The sequence below is a fragment of the Sorex fumeus genome, unplaced genomic scaffold (genome assembly GCF_029834395.1).
Source record: "Sorex fumeus unplaced genomic scaffold, SorFum_2.1 ptg000039l, whole genome shotgun sequence".
NCBI lineage: Eukaryota > Metazoa > Chordata > Mammalia > Eulipotyphla > Soricidae > Sorex > Sorex fumeus.
In genome coordinates this window covers 19,284,704-19,300,294 of record NW_026606096.1, presented here as the reverse complement: position 1 = coordinate 19,300,294, position 15,591 = coordinate 19,284,704, and the positions used below count along the sequence as shown (strand labels likewise).

Genomic DNA, 15,591 nt, shown 5'->3' with positions numbered 1-15,591 from the left:
AAGAAAGAAAGAAAGCAAGCAAGCTAAACTTTGCTCAGTGAGTAGGATATTTGCTTGCCAGGTTTCATTTCTGGTACTATCATTAAGATACCTATTAGGTGATTTATTTTGTCCTTTCCTGTTCTTTGATTAACACTTAGAGCAGAAATCAAAAATACAAAACAAGCAACACATGTGATCATTTTTTGGGGGGTCACTCCTGGCGATGCACAGGGGTTACTCCTGGCTCATGCACTCAGGAGTTACTTCCTGGTAGTGTTCTGGGGGATTATATGGGGTGCTGGGAATTGAACCCGGGTTGGCTGCATGCAAGGCAAATGCCCTACCCGCTGTGCTATAGCACCAGTCCCACAATCATTTATTTTGTAAGCATTTTTTTTCTTTTTGGGTCACACCTGGCTATGCACAAGGGCTTATTCCTGGCTCTTATTCAGGAATTAGCACTGGCATTGCTCAATGGACCATATGGGATGCTGGAAATTGAACCCGAGTCGGCTTCTTGCAAGGCAAATGCCCTACCTGCTGTGCTATTGATCCAGCCCCGCAATCATTTATTTTTAAAAGAATGAACAGGGTTAAGAAACTATCAGTTATCTTTATAAAGAAAATAAATAAAAATCTATTAAGAAAGATCAGACATATAATGGGGGTAATTGTAGCAAATACCATAGAAACTTAATAGTTCACAGAAGCCACGATGAAAAATTTATACCATAAAATTGGAGGACATAAAAGACATTGATAACTTTTTTGGAATTCTGTACATTGAAACAAAGAGGAAGAAGAACACCTGAACAGCCCAATAACTAATTAGGACACTAAAACATTAATCAGGGCTGGAGAGATTAAAAAAACATATTACTGAACCAAGCACAGCAATCCATTAAAATGATAAATACATCATGACTAACACCATATTCAAGTGAGATTTATCCCAAGGATGCATGGATGATTTAATATACCCAAATGAATTAATATTATACATTAATACAAGGAAATATAAAAAATAATATGATCAAAGATTCAGAGAAAGCATTTGATAAGATTCAACATCCACTTATAATAAAGACTCTACAGAAAGGAAAAGGAGGACTTCAACTTCCCCAATATAGTTAAAGTCATTTACCACCAATTCAGAACTAACATCATACTTGGTGAAACACTTAAAGCCCTTTCTCTAAGATATAGCACAAGACAAAGATGTCCCTCTCACAACTATTGTTTAATATAGCACCGGAAGACTCTTTCACTGAAATTAGTCAAGAAAAAGATAACAGGGGCCTGGGCGATTTCCTTGCATTTAGCCTACCTGGGTTCAATCCCCATATCTCATATGGTCCCCTGAACACTGCCTGGAGTACTTCCTGAGTGCAGAGCCAGAACAACCCCTGAGCATAGCCATGTGTGAACCAAAAGAACAAAAAAAAAAAAAAAAAAGAAAAAAAAGAAAGGATAGATATTAAGGAAAATCAAGACTTGAAAAGAAGCAAAATATAACTATTTGCAACTAACATACTATAGACAAAAAAAAAATCCTAAAGACTCTACGAAACACTCCTAGATACAATAATCATTTACAAAAAGTGGAAGACTATAAAATTAACATAAAGAAATCCATGGCATTTTTATATGCAGAAAAATGAAATAGAGAGAGAAATAAAATTTATAAAAATCCTATTCACACTTTGGTCTAAATAAACCATATAAATAAATACTTAAATAAAAATAAGTTATTATCAAAAGAGACAGAAAAATTAAGAAATAGAGAAATACCTTGTATTCATACACTGGAAGAATAACATTGTTAAGGTGACCATTTCTTCAAAGCACTATACATATTCAAAGCAGTTTCCATAAAAATTCTCATAACATTTTTAAGGACATGAATCAAATGCCAATAAACTATTAATAATAGAATGGACTAATTATGGACTCAAAGAAGCAAAATAAATACTGGAAAAAAAGAAGATGGAAGGCTTTTTAAATTTTTACTGTCATATTATAGTAATCAAGAGTGTGTGATACTGGAATAAAGGCAGACTTTCCAGGATAGGGAACAGAACTGAGAGCCCCCCAAACAGACCCTCAAGTATATGGACAGCTACTTTTGATCAAAGAATCTAGGTGTATAAAGTAGAATATGGAAAATCTTTTCAATAAATTGTGGTGAGAAAACCAGTTCATCACAAGCAAAACAAAAGAACTAAAGGTAAACATGGATACCCATCTCATAATATTCACCAAATATAATAATGAATATAAAATTCATACTTTAGTTACAAATCCATAAATTATGCCATGGATACAATAGGCTGACATATAAATCAGACTTAGCAGCCTTTGACTCCACACCATTGGCTAAGCAACCAAAACAAAAAAAATGTAATTGCATCAAATAAAAATTTTTCTGCACTGAAAGAGAAACAATGGCTAGATTAATAAGATATCCTATGAACTGAGAGAAAATGTTTGCTTACCACATATTGAGAGAGGCCAATATCTAGGATATAAAAGCACCTTAAAAACAACATTAGATTAAAAAAAAACACACCCAAAATATTGGGAAGAGAAGCTGAGCAAACATCTCAAAAAAGATATAAACAGATGATGAATGGGTATTTGGAGAAAAAGAAATGCTCTCTCTTACTTTTCTCTGGGAAAATGCAGATCAAAACATCTATGAGATATCAGTTCACACTAGTGAAACTAACATTTATCAAGAGAAGGAGCAGCCACTGCTGGCAGATATTGAAAGGGAAATCTGCTGTGTAAATATTCATCTACTGCTCACAGGGATGTCTTAAGGTTCTGTCTCTATGGAAAATAGAATGGATACTTCAAAGAAAATGAATAGTTGAGTTTCCATAAGACCCAGCAATGCGGCTTCTTGGCACTTGCCTGGTGCCCAGCAATGTTATTTCAAAAAGATATTTGTAGTCCTCTGCTCAGTGCAGCACTATTCATGATATTCAAGATCTGGAAATAGCATAAGTGTCCAAGAACAGGTGGGTGGATAAAGTGACGGTGGTTTATACACACAATGTAATGCTCCACGTCTGTGCTCCCCGAGCACTACCAGGAGTAACGCTGAATGTAGAGACAGGCAGAAGCCCTGAGCACGACCTGGTGTGACTCCAAAAACAAGCAAACAAAAAGTGGAAATCCTAGAATTCACTGCGAAGTTCCTGAAATTCCCTGCTAAATGAACTAGGGCGTGTCCTGCTGACTGTAGCTTGTCAGAAGGAGAGAGACAAATATATAATGATCTTCCATATATATATATATATAATATATTAGAGAGTAATAAGTGACCAATGGCAACAAATTCCGAGTCAGCCTACATATTCTGAAATTTTGAAGGGGGTAGTGTGAGGAAAGAGATGGCTGGAGAAGACTTAGAGATTCTTGGTGGGTGGCTTGGGTGGGGGTGGGGAGGTAGGGGGTGGGGTGGGGGAAATCCTGGCATTCAGATAATTGTGTGTGACTTTGGTACATTTTATACCTGAAAAACTATTACTAAGAATACTGTAAACCATGGTGTTTAAATGAATTTTTAAAAAAAAACTCCAAAAGAGGCTTGGAAAAAAAATTATACATCAGGAAGTTTCTTGTCTTATTTGCAGCTAACACAGGTCAGTACCCGGCACTGAATATAGTCCCTGAATCCTGCCAGGAGCGATCCCTGAGCATGGAGCCAGGCATAAACCCTGTGCACAGTTACTGTGGACCAGAAGCCCAAATAAATCATTTAAGATTAAAATATAAATAAGTCGGGGATATTTAAAGATAGCACAGCGGGTAGGGCGTTCGCCTTACAAGCGGCCAACATGGCCAACCCGAGTTCGATTCCTCCGCCCCTCTCAGAGAGCCCGGCAAGCTACCGAGAGTACTCGATATGCCAGACACAGTAACAACAAAGTCTCCAATGGAGACGTTACTGGGCCCGCTCGAGCAAATCGACGATCAACGGGAGGGCCTTTACCTTACCTTTACCTTACAAGATAAACATAACACAAACATATATGAGTCCCTTCAAATTTTAGGTGGTGTGTTCAAAGGGTAGTGTTGGAGTGGATTCTCAGGAAGGTATTTCCAGATACCTCAAAAAGTATCACCTTCCTTTTCTACTTATAAGAGTAGGCGATTTTTTTCTTGTAATTATACTGAGGGTTCTCCCACTGTGATTAACATTGTCATGCTTGACTAGATGGTAATAAATTTATTGTTAGTCATTCACTATGAAGACAAGAGATGGGAGAAGCATGATTTGCAGATTTTACTAAAGATAAGCTCTAAATGAATATTTTGTCAAGTGACTTCTGCTTTATATGTATCAAGATTAATTTTTAAATATTGGAAAATTAAAAATAAATATACAACCATGACTCTTAAAAATAAAATTTTAGTTGTACCCTTATAATCTAGTTCAAAATATTTTACCTTCTTTTTTTTTACCTCCCCACCTACCTTTATTCATGACCAATCATAAATAAAAGCTGTAAGAAACAAAGTAAATAGAAGGGGGTGGAGCAATAAGTTCAGTGAGTAAGGCATGAAGCTGACCTGGATACAATTTCCAACACCCCCATATATACCCCTAGACTAACAGGGGTGATCCCTGAGCACAAGGCCAGGATTAAGTCCTGGGACCTCTTGGGTGTGCCCCCCAAAACAAATGAAGGAACATTTAAAAAAAAAACTAAGAAAGTTGAATTATTGTATGCCTAAAATACAACTATTAGTATCATTGTAAATCATGGTTCTTTAATAAAAGCTAGAGGGAAAAAAAAAAGAAGAAAAACTCTCTGTATTTGTTTTAGTTTATAATTTTTGGTCTGTGGAAACTGCATACACTTTATCCAAGAATACATATCCAGTTTCCAAGTACTAAAAATAAAGAATTTTTTTTTATGAAAGAATAAAAACAAGATTCAATAGAGCTTGTGTGAAAAGTTTCCTCATGTACTGTTTGGATATCTACTTTCTCATTAACTTTTCATATTCTCTCAAGTCTTTTAACCACTCTTAATCTTTACATAGACATTTAAAAGGACACACTAATATAAATTTCTTAATGTCTTTTTAAAATCTTTTTGCATGCAAATTCTAGTACCACCTGCACAGTAAATTATAACATATACACGTAGCATAACTTGAAATTGAAATTGAAATTTTTAACTCTCCAGTACAGTACCAAATCTAAAACACAGTCAATTATGTGATTAAACCAATGTCCTTCCTTCTATTTAATTTCTGGGGCATTATCATAATCCTATTTAGTTGCTGGAATGTAATCACAATTATTAATCTGGTTCGAAAATAATTTATTTTTAGGTTTGTTCTTAATTTCTAGTTTATTAAAATTATATGACATAAACCACTCAATCTCCCATTATTTTGTTATACTATTAATCATACAAAAGAGCAGAGAATTTTTTTTCATATGTATTTGCTCTTCAGTGCTTCTGGTTCAAGCTCCCCAATGTGTGATTATCAGTATGTTTTATGTGATGTGAATAAAGTGACTTTTGGCTATCACCTAAGGACAGGGACTGATAGTCTTGAGAATATAATGTGTTTATAGAGGATTGAGCTTCCACTCCTAACCCCCGTTCCCGTTCAACTCTTCCATCTGGATGTTTTTTAGTTATATTCTTCAATGATAAGTTGGAAATTTAGTCAAACTGATTTTCTAAACTCTGCAAAATGTTGTACCAAATTAGTATGGGCTCTAATCTCTATCCAGCTGGTCATGCACACCGATGTCAGATTAAACTAGTGATGGGAATCTAAATTTTTGTAGACAAAGGCCTTAAACTGTACAATCTCATGCAATTCCTGCAGTGGAGACAGTGACCCTGGTTATGGGATATGGCACTTTAATGGTACTGTAAACATTTATATTCTTGAAAACCATTTGCTACCACAATGAAAAGTAAACTAAAAAACATAGAAGAAAAAATTAAATTCTCAAATACTCTCCTGGAGTCTAAGAATTTCTTGTTGATGTGAAAAATATCCACATATATTAAAATTAGATCCAAGGACTCTACACACTTATGCATTAGGAGCATCATATAAAATTTAAGACCAGTAGATCTATACTAACATTTGAACATAATTTGCATTGTTATGATGTGATTTAGTTCATTCAATACAAAGTATGTGTAATAATGAAGTATGTCACATTTCATACATATAGAGAAATCGATTTAAAGAGATATGGAATTATTCTAATTTTTATAAGAGTAAATCTATATCTATATCTATATGTAATTCTTGAGTGAATTGTGCATGCATTTTAATCATAGCAGTCTTTTAAAATTTTACCTATCTGTATAATTTTGCATTGGAGATACAATTAAAAAATTTTTATTTGGGGGGGAAGGATCACACCTCGCAGTGCTCAAGGGTCACTCCTGGCTCTGCACTCAGGAATCACTACTGGTGGTGCTTAGGGGACTATTTAAAATGTTGGGGACCAAACTTTTTGGAATGTCTAGAAGGCCTCACCATTAAGGTTTTTTTGTTGTTGCTTTTATTTGTTTTGCTCTATGTGGGGGGCCACATCCAGTGGTACTCAGGTATTACTCCAGGCTCTGCACTCAGGTATCATTTCTGGCAGGCTCAGTGACCACACAGGATTCTGGGAAAAGAAACTGGGTCAGTTGCGAGGAGAAGCACCATTCTAGTACTTAGTCTCTATGCTTTGATTATTTAAATCAACAGGATTATGTAGGAACAATTGTAATTAGACTAGTAGGTATGCTGCTCAGGAATGGAATGTGACTCCTCAGAGGAGCTGAATGGTGAATGGCACATAGATCTAGTTCTTAGATTGTGTGTGTCACACACATATCTCTGAGGAACTGAGTCGAGGGCCCAGTACTTATGAATCAAGTGTTCTACTGCTGAATTATATATGACCCTTCAGATTCTTTAAAATAAAACTTGATTTGTAGTAATCTAACTTACTCAGGATATTAAAAATTGGAACTAATTGAGAATTTCAAGAATTTGTAAGTTCTAATAAGTTTTTGGTAATTTGGATCATACACAGTAGAACTAGGGCTCTGCACTCAGGGACCACTCTTGGCAGGGTTCTGGGAATGACCTGGAGTGATGGGGTTCAAATCTGGTAAGCCACATGTAAGGCAAGGATCCTACCAACTTGTACTATTGCTCAGGCCCAAAAGTTCTAACAATTTTAAACTATATTAAAAAGAGAGTAATTTCTGAAATTTTATTATGTATTCTATTTATTTAAACTGTACATTTACCATTTGATTGAATTTATAAAATAACTGAGTCTCTTAAGTTGAGATGCTCAATTTAGTTTATAGAAATAGTCAATAAATCAAGGAATTATAGACAGAGAAAAAACAGAGGAAAAGGTAGGCTTAAAACTAGATTTTATCAAATTATAAAAATTCAGTTTCTGTGTAAATATAGAAGACAGGTTAATTATACATGAATTATTTCACTATTACTCAAATGTTATATTATTCTTGTTCTTTGAAAGGACTGAAGTAAAAAGGCTAAATTCACATACTCAATGGTGAGTCATTTAATTGAGTCACTCAGGCTTAGTTCTTTCTTAGAAAGAAATTACTACTACTGCTATTGACTATGTCATACAATTCAGATATTTAAGACAACATATGCTTAAGACAACAGTCTCAATACTGTTTTAGGAACTAAGAAAACAAATTCAAAAGAAATAACATTTTTGGACTATACAGATGGTACAGCAGGTAAGGCGCTGTCTTCTATGCAGTCAACCAGAGTTAAATCTCCAGCACAATTTCCTAAACCTTGTCAGGATTGATTCCAGAGTACAGAACCAGGAGTAAGCTCCAAGTGTTACTTGGTGTGACCATAACAGCATGCATGCCTGCCCTCCAAACACAAAAAACAAACAAACAAGCAAGTCCTCCCTCTAAATAATATGGTATAATTCTATACAGCACTGTGGTTTAGGAAAGAGTATAGCACTTTCTTCATCACTTATGGTTCTATGAAATAGAAATTAAGTCCCTACCATTTTTAAGTAGTAAGAACATAAAATCTTGACACTTATCAAGGAGTTTTTCAGACACTAGAGATATAAATTATTGGAATTTAAAGGGTTGAAATCAGAAAGAACAGAAAACTAGGGTGGAATGGGGTTAGAGGAAAAGAGCTGATGCTAATTAAACACATATTATTTGTCAGAAGCTTTTGTCTAAAATGAAAATATTTGCCAAACAAAATAGAAAATAATTTCAAACACACAAAAGTACAATTGATAAAAACATTAAATGTTAGTAACACATACTAAAACCCATGCCAAATACTGTTAGTGATATGTTACATGAAAATGGTAGGAGAAATCACTGTATATATATTATATGTAATATATAATATATATATCCACAGGTTTTTCTGATGTGAAACACAACTTCATTATGTATAAATATGCTTTACATATTTAACAATTTATTTTTGGAATGGCTGCTAATCTTCACTCTTACTGTTCAATTTAGTAATCGGAATAATTGCTTTGAAATGCAATAGGAATTTTGATGATCATGCGTGTTCATTAAAATGGAACTCCATATGCAGTAAGGGTTGCTGTAATTTAATCTGGAACTTGTACTAATATTAGTCAAAAATTATGAATTTCATTATATCTCTTTAAAGGAAACACACTGTTTAAATATATTTTCAAGCACACCTTCCAGTATAAATCATTAATGTGAAGAAGTAACTAAAATAAAATTTTCCCTATAATTGCTTACATTATTTGAATGGTTTTGCAAAGGTCATTATTGCTAATGTTGTCTTTGTAGTAGTTACTAAAATCTTTTATACATATAAAATACTTGGTATATATAAACAAAGATAAACCCTTGACCTTGCTATTTAAACACAATAAAACAATTTACTTGTTATGAGAGAATATAATATCCTAAACTAATCCTATTTACACATTAGTATAAGATACATGGAATTATATCCCCCAAATTAATAACACATTTTAAAATCTAAAAAAATGATAATAGTGTTGTATATCATATAATTATTATATATCTCACCCTCATGGCAAAGCCTGGCAAGCTACCCGTGACATATTCGATATGCCAAAAACAGTAACAACAAGTCTCACAAAGGAGACATTACTGGGCTGCTTGAGCAAATTGATGAACAACGGGAGGACAGTGACAGTGACAGTTTTTAACTAATTACTAATAATTTTGTTTAATTTTATTATGCTACTATTCTAATAGTGGCATAATAGTTAAATGCAGTGATAAAAATAGAATAAATAACTATTAAAAGCTCAAATATTTATTAGTAATAATTCATATAAAACTAAAAAAAGGAATATTTATTAAGCGATATTTTGTATTCATTAAGACATTATGTAATCTTTACTTTCCATCTCAACTGGTACTATTTTGAGTTCTTTGCTTCAGTCCTCAATTACATTATTTTTTGCTGAGAGAGATTTTTTTGTTTTAGTGGTTTTGGTGAGGATAATTCTCAAATACTCAGAATTTTCAATAGATGCTACTTTTTCCACAAAAACATTCAATGATCGTGACAAACTATTGTTTTCGAATCAGTTTATTGCCAAGCACATAAAAGATATTCTTAGAATATTGCTCAATTCTTTAACAAATATATTAAATACCTTTAAAACATATATGACATCACAAACAAGCATATAAATACATATGTGAATATATATGTGTGTATGTGCTTCTATATGTGTATATAAAAGTATGTTTATGTGGTTATACATACATATATAACATCTTGACTGAGATAAATATTTCAGTAATTGATTCCCCTTATTATATTTGCATGGGGAATTTTGCACATGCAAATATAAATGCAAACAAAATTACAAATGAAAATTTCAGACCTGAAAAACCTGGTAGGCAAATTGAAAAACTCAGCAGCAGAGTAACAGCTGCTGAGGACAGAATCAGTGAGCTCAAAGACAAAGTCCAGAGACTCTCCAGAAAAGAGCAGAAAATTGACAACAGGCTCACAATCCAGGAACAGAAGGCAAGAGAAGATCGTGATGAAGCCAAGAGGAGTAATATAAGAATTATTGGAGTCCCAGAGAAAAAGGAAGAAAACCCTGATGAAGAAACTGTCAAAGACATCATTGCTATGACATTTCCAGAGCTGAAGAAAACATGCAACCACATTCAGGAGGCCGGAAGGATACCAGCTAGAAGAAATCTGAATAAAAATACCCCAAGACACATTGTGATCAAAATGACCAAAACCTTACATAGAGACAAAATTCTGACAGCAGAAAAATCAAAGAAAGAAATTTCCTATAAAGGGGCATCCTTAAGAATCACAGCCAATTTGTCTGATTGGAACCCTCACAGCCCCAAAACAGTGGTGGGATATAGTGAAAAAACTCAATGAAATAAATGCCTCACCAAAAATACTTTACCCAGCTAGACTCTAATTCATAACAGATGGAACAACACACAGTTTCACAGACAAAAAACAGCCCAGGAACTTCATAGACTCAAAACCATGATTACAAGAAAAACTAAGTGGGCTACTTTAAGACAAGACAGGCCCCTCAAATACATCAAATTTCAACATAAAAATGGGACAAAATCCCATAACAATAATCTCTCTCAATGTCAATGGGCTAAACACACCAATTAAAAGACACAGAGTCGCAGGGATGGATTAGACAATTGAAACCAAAATTCTGCTGCCTGCAAGAAACATATCTCAATAGTCAGAGCAAACACAGGCTCAACGTCAAAAGCTGGAAAACAATCCTATAGGCAAACAACTCCCATAAAAAAACTGGGGCAGTCATTCTAATATCAGACCACATTGATTTCAGAGTGAAGAAGGTAACAAGAGACAGTGAAGGCCATTTATTATTGATTAAGGGATCTGTACAACAGGAAGAACTTACAATACTAAATGTATATGCACCTAATGAGGGACCAGCAAAGTACTTAAAACAACTACTCATAAACTTGGAGAAAGACATTGATAGCAACATAATACTAGTGGGAGACTTCAACACCACTTTATCACCTCTTGATAGATCAACCAGACTCAAGCTTAGCAAGGGCATACTTCATCTGAGGGAAAAAATGAAAGAAAGGGACTTAGTGAATATATATAGGACACGTTATCCTCAAAATGCTGAATACACATTCTTCTCAAGTGTGCATGGAACTTCTCCAAGACAGACCACATGCTGAGCCACAAAACATGCCTCCAGAAAATTAAGAAGATAGAGGTTGTATCAACAATCTTCTAGAACCACAATGTACTGAAATTAGAAGTAAATCACACACACACACACACACACACACACACACACACACACACACAGAAAACTAAATCAAACACCTGAAATTCAACAGCTCTCTATTGGACAACGAGTGGCTTAGACAGAAAATCAAAAGATTCCTGGAAACGAACGAAAATGAGAACACGAGTTAGCAAAACTTATGGCACACAGCAAAAGCTGTGTTAAGAGGAAAGTTTATAGCTCTACAAGCAATCCTCAGGAAGGAGGACAGAGCCCACACAAATAATCTAACCTCACAGCTTAAGAGCTTGGGGAATGACCAACAAAAGGAGCCCAATATGAACAGGAGGAAGGAAATAATAAAACTCAGCAGATAATAACGAGATGGAAACCCAAAAAACAATTCAAAAGATCAATGAAACCAAGAGCTGTTTCTTCGAGAAAATAAACAAGATCGATAAGCCACTAGCAAGACTCACAAAGAAAGGGGGAGAAAAAAAACCTAATCAACTGAATCAGAAATGAAAAGGGGGTCATTACAACAGAAACTACAGAAATTCAAAGGATCCTCAGGGAGTACTTTGAGAAGCTTTATGCCACGGAACACAAAAACCTCAAGGAAATGGATAACTTCCTAGATTCCTATAGCCTCCCAAGGCTGAACCAAGAACACCTGGAATACCCGAACAGACATATTACCACCAAAAAATTTGAAACAGTAATAAAAAGTCTCCCCAAGCACAAAAGTCCTGACCTAGATGGATTCACTAGTGAATTCTTCCAAGTCTTTAAAGAGGACTTACTTCCAATCCTCTTTAAAGCTTTTCCATGAAACTGAACTATCAAAAACACTTCCTAACAGTTCCTATGAAGCAAATATCACCCTGATACCAAAAGCATACAGGGATACCACAAAGAAAAAGAATTACAGGCTTATATCCCTGATGAACACAGACACAAAGATCCTCAACAAACTATTAGCAAATAGAATCCAATGACTCATCAAAAAGATCATACACCATGACCAAGAAGGATTCATCTCAGGGATGCAAGGATAGTTTACCATTAGGAACTAGATAAACATAATTCATCACATCAACAAAATAAAAGATAAAACCATATGATCCTATCAATAGACACAGGGAAAGCATTTTACAAGATCCAGCACCCGTTTATGATGAAAACTGTCAGCAAAATGGGCATTGAAGGAACTTCCCTCAATGTAGTCAAAGTCATCTACCACAAGCCCACTACAAGTATCATTCTCAGTGGGGAAAGACTAAAAGCCTTCCCTCTAAGATTGAGCACAAGACAAGGTTGCCCACTTTCACCACTCCTATTAAATGTAGTACTGGAAGTCCTGGCCACTGCAGCTAGGCAAGAGAAAGGTGTCAAAGGAATACAGGTAGGAAAGGAAGAGGTCAAACTATCACTATTTACAGACAATATGATACTACACTCAGAAAACCCTAAAGATTCTACAGAAAAGCTCCTAGAAACAATAAGTCGGTTTAGTAAAGTGGTAGGGTAAAAAATTAACACCCAAAAGTCCATGGTTTTCTTGAATACAAATAATAAAAGAGAAAAAGAGACATTTAAAAAATCCCGTTCACAATTCAGAAAATCAAGTACCTCAGAATTAGCTTAACCAAAGAGGTGAAGGATATATACAAGGGAAATTAGAAACACTACTTCAAGAAATAAAAGAGGACACTAAGAAATGGAGACACATCCCTTGCTCATGGATAGGGAGGATTAACAAAGACATCAAAATGGCAAAACTGCCCAAACCACTATACAAATTCAATGCGGTCCCTATCAGGACACTCATGACATTTTTCAAAGAAATAGACAAAACACTCCTGAAATTCATATGGAACAATAAACCCCCACAAATAGCTAAAACAATCCTTGGGAAAAAGCAAATGGGAGACATCACCCTCCCCAATTTCAAACTGTACTACAAAGCAGTAGTAATTAAGACAGCATGGTACTGACCTAGAAACAGACCTGCAGACCAATGGAACAGAGTTGAATATTCTGTCACAGACCCCCAAATATATGACCACCTAATCTTTGACAAAGGAGCAAGAAATGTGAAGTGGAATAAGAAAAGCCCCTTCAACAAGTGGTGCTGGGAAAACTGGATAGCTACCTGCAAAAAAAAATGAACTCTGACCTTTGTCTAATGCCAGGTACAACTGTCAGATCAAAGTGGATTAAAGATGTCAATATCATACATGCATCCATAAGGTACAAAGAGGAAAATGTAGGCAGAACTCTCCACTACATTGAAGACAAAAACATTTTTAAGGATGATACAACACTGACCATGCAAGTGGAAGCCAACATAAACAAATGGGACTACATCCAACTAAGAAACTTTTGCACTTCAAAAGAAACAGTGACCAAAATACAGAAAGAGCCCACAGAATTGGAAAGAATATTTACCCAATACCCATCTGATAAGGGATTAATATCCAGGATATACAAGACACTAGTAGAATTGTACAAGAAAAAAAAACTCCAACCCCATCAAAAAATGGGGAGAAGAAATGAACAGAAGTTTCCTCAAAAAAGAAATACAAATGGCCAAAAGGCACATGAAAAAATGTTCCACATCGCTAGCCGTCAGGGAGATGAAATCAAAATAACAATGAGATATCTCACACCACAGAGACTGGCACACATTCAAAAAAACAAAAGCAACCAGTGCTGGTGTGGATGTGGGGAGAAAGGGATGCTCTTTCGTTGTTGGTGGAAATGCCCACTATTCCAGCCTATCTGGAAAACAATATGGACAGTCCTTCAAAACTAGAAATTGAGCTTCCATAGGACCCCACAGTACCACTTCTGGAAATATATCCCAAGGATGCAAAAAAAAGCACAGTAGAAATGACATCTGTACCTATATGTTCATTGCAGCACTGTTCACAATAGCCAAAATCTGGAAATAACCCAAGTGCCCTAGAATAGATAACTGGTAGAAGAAACTTTGGTCTATCTACACAATGGAATACTATGCAACTCTCAGGAGAGATGAAGTCATGAACTTTGCTTATAAATGGATAGACATGGAGAGGCTCCATAGCTGGAAGCCTGCCTCATGAGCAAAGGGGAGAATAAAGAAGGGATCACTAAGAAAAAGATGGCTGGAGGAATCTGTTGGGTTGGGAGTTGTGTGCAGAAAGGACCAAACATGATAACCTCTCAGGGTCTGTATTGCAAACTATAATGCCCAAAAGTAGAGAGAGATTATGGGGAATCATGTCTGCCATGGAGGCAGGGGGAGGGTGGAATAGGAGGGGCATACCGGGGATATTGCAATGGTGGAGGGATGGGTGCACTGGTGGATGGATGGGTGTTTGATCATTGTGTGATTGTAACCCAAACATGAAAGCTTTTAACTATCTCATGGGGATTCAATAAAATTTTTTAAAAAATCCAAATTAACCACCATGCTACTACAATTATATATTGATTTTCATATGGGAAATAATTTAAGACATTGTTATAATATATTAAGTGGATAGAAGCCAGAGAGATAGGGCAGCAGGCAATGTGCTTGCTTTGCAAGCAGCTGACCCAGAAATCAATCCCATTACTACATATAGCCTCCTGAGTCCCCATAGGACAAGTCCCTGTGTGAAGAGCCAAGAACAAGACCGGAGCACTGCTGGGTCTTCCCCTGCACAAATCAAATCACACACACATTCACACACAGAATAGATTTCTAAAAGAGTAACATACTATTCTAAGCATAGTATAGTAGCAAGCTATGCTAATTCTCCTCTTTTGAAAAGTGATTTGATCATTTAAATAATTTGTGTTCCAGAAATTTCAGTATTTTACAGAAGATTAATGAGAAAAAACCCTAATGAGAACTTGCAAAAGCATTAACCTGTTAACTAAAATTTATAATTTCACTTCCCTATCATATATAAGAATTAGATGCTTGGAAAATTAACCCATACTAATATACTTAAATAGATAAAGATAAAAGTTAAATCATATGCAATTATATGTTCATCGCTTTATATATAAAAATTGCTTTTAGTGCTTTACTATAGTTTAATGTCAAAATCAAAGAAAAATCTAGGTGGATGACATATCTTAGTACTTACCTTATATGGGTAATGATCAATGTTGTTGTGGGGATGAAAAAATCATCCACTCTGTCAAATTGTTTTCCCACAGGTTGTGTGTGGATGGTATGATGAGGCACGTTTCCACTGGCCTGTGTTATTACCTAGAGAGAAAAAATTATTTTTGGATATTTGCAATGCATTCCCTTTGTA

General features: G+C 35.2%; 1 protein-coding gene across 4 annotated transcripts in view; it reads right to left on the bottom strand.

Moving 5' to 3' along the window:
* Positions 1–15,591, bottom strand: part of FSTL5 (follistatin like 5) — a 755,502-nt gene that overhangs the window by 48,988 nt on the left and 690,923 nt on the right. For all 4 annotated transcript variants that reach the window (XM_056119058.1, XM_056119060.1, XM_056119059.1 and 1 more), the window contains one exon: positions 15,418–15,542. In XM_056119058.1, coding sequence (XP_055975033.1) covers positions 15,418–15,542 — 125 coding nt within the window. The remainder of the gene's footprint in view (positions 1–15,417; positions 15,543–15,591) is intronic.